The sequence below is a fragment of the Engraulis encrasicolus genome, chromosome 5 (assembly GCF_034702125.1).
Source record: "Engraulis encrasicolus isolate BLACKSEA-1 chromosome 5, IST_EnEncr_1.0, whole genome shotgun sequence".
Taxonomy (NCBI): Eukaryota; Metazoa; Chordata; class Actinopteri; order Clupeiformes; family Engraulidae; genus Engraulis; species Engraulis encrasicolus.
The window spans coordinates 45746222-45753721 of record NC_085861.1 but is presented as its reverse complement, the minus strand read 5'-3'; the positions used below and the strand labels follow the sequence as shown (position 1 = coordinate 45753721).

Genomic DNA, 7500 nt, shown 5'->3' with positions numbered 1-7500 from the left:
ATATGCTTTTAATAGAAGCCATTGCCATTGCATCCTCCTCTGTTTCCCTCCCTTCTTCACCCCCTCCTCTCTCTCTCTCTCTCTCTCTCTCTCTCTCTCTCTCTCTCTCTCTCTCTCTCTCTCTCTCTCTCTCTCTCTCTCTCTCTCTCTCTCTCTCTCTCTCTATCTCTTTCTTTCTGTCACTTCCCTTCTATCCCCCCTCTCTCTCTCCCTCTCCCCCCTCTCTCTCCCTTTCTCTCTCTTTGTTTCTCTGTTCTTTCTTTTGTGCACAAGGCCAGCACGACCCGATCCAAGCAGTCTGTTTTCCAGCACATCAAAGTTGCTTTTCACATTCATCTTCCCTCACTCTCTCCCTCTTTTTCTCCCCTCTCTCTCTCCTCCTGTCATGTTTTCCCAGCTATTCTCTCTCTCTCTCTCTCTCTCTCTCTCTCTCTCTCTCTCTCTCTCACTCTCACTCACTCTCTCTCTCACTCTCTCTCTCTCCTAACAGCTCATCAGCCCCTTCCACTGTGGCAGTGAAAAACATTGTTGTCAGAACTCGGTCGTCATTGTGCCTCTTTTTGTCATGTACCCGACCACCCCACCTCACCCCCCAACACACACCCCAACCCCCATACACACCCCCTCTCCAATAAACCAAGTCCCATGTTGCTCATATATTACCCAGCTTGTAACAGTATTTGGGATCCCCCAGGCCTAACAAGAAGCCAGCACAAGGGGGTGGTGGTGGTGGTGTGATGGTGTTCTTGAGTGGGGTGGGGTGAGGGGACGAGGGGGGTGGTGATGGTGGTGCTGGACCAGTGAAGCCATAAATGTGTTATGCGTTCAAAAGGTCGCATTGTCAGTCTTTAAATCTTCGAAAAAGCTTTGGCCGCCCAAGAAAAAACACCCTAGCTCGTTCAACGCTGTAACTGTGTAGACCAGTGGTTCCCAAACTCTTGTGTCTCTGCGTGTTTTGTTGTACCATGAGTACCCCCAAGTCATATTCTATATCTCTTCCTCTATCCCAGTGTGACTATATTCCATACATTTGTTATCATTGCACTTTTTCCACGTACCACTTGCAGTGTGCTTGCGTACCCCTGGTTGGGAACCACAATACTGCAGAACTGCCCTGGTTGAGATGTCCCTCCCCTCCACATCCCACTCCACTACGAGGCGTGCGTGCGGGGGGATTTTTGTGATTGCGCCATGTGAGCATGAGAGACACTGGGGATGGGATTAGGGGGAAAGTAGCCAGGACTAGTGAACAGTGAACAGCTTCTGAGTGAAGCTTTCAGAACACTATGGGCCGGGTCATGAACATGGTTCTACTCGGCTACGGGAGCCACACACTCCCTCCTGGGTCAGTGCTGACCTGCTCACAGCTGAATTTGACACACATGGTGCTAATCTCATAGACAACGCCATGACACTCATCACGCAAGCAAGCAGTGTGCTAGGAGGTGGTGTTATACATTGTGTCATCATGGTCGACAAACACAATATGATCACTCACACACACACACTCTCATAGAACAGATACGTGCGCACACCCACACAGACATAAATGGTGTGCTGTTATGGTGGTGCGTGTATAGATAAATATCCTTTATTGTCCCCAAAGGGAAATTCGTTATAACCACCATCATAACTCGTTACAGCCAACATGAAGACATAAAGTACACAACCCAATACACAATACATGTACACAAGGACATCAATTATTAGATGTGTCATTCAGGAAGAGTCAGCTAATAGGTGAGGAGGTGCTCAGGAGGAGGCGTGTGGGAGGTGAAGAGATGTGCAGGACGAGCCATGGAGTGGCTGAGGAGGTGTATCTGAGGAGATTAGGAGGTGAATGAGAGGAGGTAAGGACATGCATGATAGGAATGGATCATGAATGGCTGGCTAGCTGTGTGTCGGGCGGGGAGGTGTCTCGGGGGAGGTCTGTGGTGAGGAGTCGGTGAATGATGGTAGACACATGGTTGGTGAGGAGGTAGGTTTTGAAGGGAGTCGTGCGGTGAGGAGAGAGGAGTCGTGCGGTGAGTTGTTGGGTGTATGAGAGGAGGTGAATGATTGGTGAGGAGTCGTGTGGTATTGAAGGGAGTCGTGCGGTGAGGAGTGAGGAGTCGTGCGGTGGACTTTGGGTGTTTGTGTCAAACAGAGCCCACTGCAACGCAGCCGCCATTGTCCTCTGCCGTCTCCCACCAATGAACGTGATTGACTTGAAGGTTGTGGGTTCCTGGGTCTAGCTGTCTCTCCCTGAGATATTTACATGTTCTCTCATCCTGTCTTTGTTTTGGCTCTGTCTGTATTTCTTTAGTCCATCTGTCTGTCTCTCTGTGTGTCTGTCTGTCTGTCTGCTAGTCTGTCTGTCCTGCTCTCTCACCAACACCGTCGTTCAAGAAATGTATTTCTCATTAGTCTGTCTGTCTGTCTGTCTGTCTGTCTGTCTGTCTGTCTGTCTGTCTGTCTGTCTCTCTCTCTCTCTCTCTCTCTCTCTCTCTCTCTCTCTCTCTCTCTCTCTCTCTCTCTCTCTCTCTCCATGTCCTGTATGTTCATCTGTAATGTGGTGTTGTTCCCCTCCCCTCTCTCCTTTCTGTCTCCATAGGTGCCGTGTTCCAGTGGCTCTCTCCTGAATGTGTGGTGCACCGTCGTCACACTGGAGGCAGACACACACATGCAGCAGAGAGTGGTGAGAGAGGCGCCCCCCACACACACACGCGCACACACACACACGCACACACGCATACACAGCAGAGAGTGGTGAGAGAGGCGTCCCCCACACACACACGCGCACACACACACACACGCGCACACACGCATACACAGCAAAGAGTGGTGAGACAGGCACCACACACACACACACACACACGCAGCAGCAGAGAACGGTAATAGAGCCACCACATCCCACAACACAAGCATACACACATACATAATGCATCCCACAACACACCTACACACACACACACACACATGTAGACAAACACCAACACATATGAACACACACGCCAACATCCTTATTGTACATGTACACACACACACACACACACACACACACACACCTAAAGCCACATACTTACCATGCTGCTGTGTGTAATTGCAGAGAGAGAAAGAGAGAGATGGGCAGAGTCACCAGGGACGTCCTCTGTGTATAAGGGCTTTGTCTCTGGCTCTGGTCCTGTCTGTGCCTGTGCCTTTGACATGTGACCAGCCCCCTTGTCGTCATGGTCAGACTGCCACAAGCCCCATAATAAGGCACATTTGCACAATAGTCAGGCAGGCCGCAACCACAGGCAAGATGAACACTGCTGCAGCATAGCCGCATATATACTGTAGGCCTGCCTGGTCTGCCTGCCCTGCCTGCTTGGCCTCCAGCGAGAACTTCATGGGAAAATGGAGGCAGTGGTGACAGCAGTGGATATCGGCTGTGTGAGTGTGTGTGTGTGTGCTTGTGTGTGCGTGCGTGCGTGCGTGCGTGCGTGCGTGGTTGTGTGCGTGCGTGCGTGTGTGTGTGTGGGGGGGGGTGTGTGGGTTTGGGGGGAGATGGTTATGGACTAGCTATACCCCACAGACCATTCAGAGGGGATTGCAGCGGTTGCGGCGAAGCTCCTGAGCACCAGACTGCCCCTTCTCTCTTATCCCGCCCCTCCCTATCCCTACTCCCTTTTCCCCCTTCCTCTACCCCTCTGCACCCTATGTCCCACCACAAAATCCCCATTCCCATCCTCCACGCTCTCCCCTCCTCACCCCGCTGCACCTCCATACCCACCCCCAACACCCCCTCTCCCATCCAGCTCTCCCACCCCCCCACCCCACTGCATCCCTTATCCCACCCAGGCGTCCGCATCCTCCATCCACCCTCCATCTCGCCCTCCCCACCTCCTGCAACTCCAAACCCCACCCCAACACTCTTTACCCTCCTGCGCAACCTCCCCCACCACACTCCCGAAAAACATCCCTTCATCATCATCATCATCATCATCATCATCATCATCATCATCATCCCCTGCAACAAAAGATTCTCGCCACAAAATGGCTGCCACTTACTACCATGGCTGCCTCTCCAGCTCCACTGCATCTCTCTCTCTCTCTCTCTCTCTCGGGCTGCCATGCCGTGCCAGAGGCCTGGGGTTGATTTACTGAGTGCTGCTGAGTGACTGTGGGCTCTTTGGGCAGAGTGCGGCTGGATAAATTACCCTCTTACAGTACAGGGGTGCATTTCTCGAAACCGTGTTTGCCAACTATGTTAGCTACTTTGCTGTTTGCAATGCAATTTCCCATTGGCAACTACCCAAGTTGCTAACTGGCTAGCAACTATGCTTTCGAGAAACGCACAGTACAGCTGGATGAATAGTCTGACTGCAGATATCGCCACTCCCCTTGTCCTTTTTCGCTGACACTGTCTTTGACATGGTCCACATAATGTGTTTTCATGTGACCGCCATGACCCGTGTCAAGAACATTGATGACACATCATTGATGTTTAGGACTGTTGCCATGATGGGTCATTCAGTTTTTGACACCCGAACAATGTTGAAGTTGACTTCCAAAAGGCGAATGACACGTTATGACAACAGTAATAAGGATCAATAATGTGTCATTAATGTTCCTGGCATGTGTCCTGACATTCTTATGACGGTTCCATGATGACACCCTCGCGGTTACGGGCAGACAGCAGGCGTTGAAAGAGCTAAAAGGCAGCAGAGTCCCGCCTTGAAAGCACGATCACCAGTGACGAACGCGGCAAACGATTCAACCTGAAAGATCCGTCAGGGAGAGCGACCAACCGAAACTTGTGTTTATAAAAATGTGAACATTCCATCGGCCGTTGGCTGCTGCCCACGAGCACATTGCATACTTTTCACCAGAGCCATCTAATAACAGAGTTGCGCAAACCGGGGACCAGGAAGTCGGTTGGTGATGTGATTCGCGTAGATTAAAATGTTTCTTAACAGTAAACTTCTGTTCGTTGGAAACTAACACAGAACCATCACATACCAAACAAAGATTAAGTACAAACAAAATTACATGACCTTTACCAAATTTTCTGTGTTCTACGGCCACCTCCTAGAACTAAGTAACTTCTAATAGAACTAAAGTCAATGGGGATTTCCATGTTAACGCTCCGTGAGGCTCCATGAGAGCCGCCATTGCTGTGGAAAGATTGGTCCATAGAGGTCTATGGGAGTGACGTAACTCTGTTATTAGATGGCTCTGCTTTTCACTAGTGGTGTCAACAATAATCGATTCGGCGATGCAATGCAATGCGGGACGATCCGATTCAATGCGGCAAGGTCCAGAATCGATGAGGCAATTTTTTAAAGTTTCAATTAGCAAATTAGCAAATGAATGTTAAATTAAATAAAAGCACTTCAAAGCATTTAAAACTGCAAGACTGACACAGAAAACAGCCAATAAATTGTTGCTCAGTATCTGACTACTTGTATTGCCTCATCATGACTGATGAAACATTTGCTTTGCTTTCAGTAGAAATGTGATGCATTGCAATGCATCGTAGAATTGAATCTCAATCGAATTGAATCGTGAGGGCAGTGCCAATCCACACCACTAGTGGTCAGGCAGCAAAATCACTGAAATAAGAAGTATAACAGTGATAGGTACTCAGGCGGCAAACGGCAGCACAACAGACCAGCAATCTTGTGTGTGAGTGAGTGAGTGAGAGAATGTGGCTGTGTGTGTGTGATATGTGATTTTGTGCCTCTTCCTCTTGTTTACGCCATCTTTCTGACAGTTTTATTTGTTTTATTGTGTTTTGTCTCCGTGGGTGTCTCTGTGTGAGTTTTTTTGCTGCCTGTGTGTGTGCGAGAGTGTCTGCTTTTGAGTTGGTCTGTTGTGCAACTCAGATTTCTTTCCATATTTACTATGTGTTGAAGACGTTTTTTTGTGGTTTGGATCGTGTGTGTGTGTGGTGGAACATTATACTTTGTATTGTACTGATGTATGTGTATTGTACTGTCTGTGTGTGTGTGTTTGTGCGTGCGCACGTGTGTGTGTGTGCGTGCGTATATGTGTGTGTGTGTGTGTGTGTGTGTGTGCCTGCGCGTTCACGTGTACGGTACGTACGCGTGTGTGTGTGCATGTGTGTGTGTGTGAATACAGGTGGTGTTCAGTCCGCTGTTCATGCTGCGTAGCCACCTGCCGGACCCGGTCATCATCCACGTGGAGAAGCGCAGCCTGGGGCTCCGGGAGAGCCAGCTGGTCCAGGGGCAGGGGCACCAGGAGGCCCTAGTCAACACAGAGGCAGACCTCACACACCACCTCACCTTCCAGGCCAGGTACACACACACACACACACACACACACACACACACACACACACACACACACACACACACACACACACACACACACACACACACACACACACACACACACAGACCTCACACACAAACTCAACTCACAGACACGATGTGCTCCCAATCTCACCGCAAAAGTTACGCAACATTGGCCTCACGTTTTGCATCCATCGCCCCTTCACTAACTGTACCCTCAACCTCATCCTCCTATTTTAATATAACCGTTTAATATAAGCCGTATTATTACACAGTCCTATTACTACTGGTGTTAGTGCAGTCATGTAGGGAGTGCCCCTCTCTTTCCCATGGTGTGCTTGGCCCACTGCTGCCCTGGTCACAGTGAGTGCTGGCTGGGGATGCATGGGCTCCGTGGGCCCCTGTGAGTGACACTGTGGTTCCAGAGGCAGGGAGCCAAGCCAGGCTTGAGGAGGGACAGATGAGGTGTCATGAGGGGCCCTTCCCTGGGTGCCATTCACTCACCCACATGGTGACACGCTATGCACTATGGACCTCATTTACTGGTACACACACACACACACACACACACACACACACACACACACACACACACACACACACACACACACACACACACACACACACACACACACACACACACACACACACACACACACACACTGGGGAGAGATGAGGTGCTATGAAAAGACCTTCCCTGGGTGTTACTTGTCCCCTTTGGCTACCGTATGAAGGGCCAGGGCACACTAGAGTCACTCTGAGATGAGGTGCCATAAGAGGGCCTTCTCTGGATGTCACTCGTCCCCTTTGGTGACTTGGCATGGCTATGTGAGGCCACCACCACTAGTCACACTGCACACGAGGGACCTCATTTGGTGGCACCCTGCTGGGGCCTGGACACATGTGCACACGCACAAGCACACACTCACACACATACAATCACACATATACGCGTACATTTGCTTACACACTACTGTTCCAAAACTCACTCCTGTAGACTTAGACACATCCAGTATAGAGCTACTCACACACGCACTTGCACTCTCACCCACATATGTTCACATATACACTACTGTTCCAAAATGTACACATCTGCAGAACTAAACACACAAACACACGCACAGACAGACAGACAGACAGACAGACAGACAGACAGACAGACAGACAGACAGACAGACAGACAGACACACACACACACACACACACACACACACACACACAC

General features: G+C 50.0%; 1 protein-coding gene across 1 annotated transcript in view; it reads left to right on the top strand.

Annotated features, from left to right (window-relative positions):
- The window catches only part of LOC134449561 (intermembrane lipid transfer protein VPS13B-like), a 646790-nt gene that overhangs the window by 589969 nt on the left and 49321 nt on the right, over window positions 1–7500 (top strand). The window contains exons 48-49 of the mRNA XM_063199569.1: window positions 2594–2677; window positions 6106–6281. Coding sequence (XP_063055639.1) covers window positions 2594–2677; window positions 6106–6281 — 260 coding nt within the window. The remainder of the gene's footprint in view (window positions 1–2593; window positions 2678–6105; window positions 6282–7500) is intronic.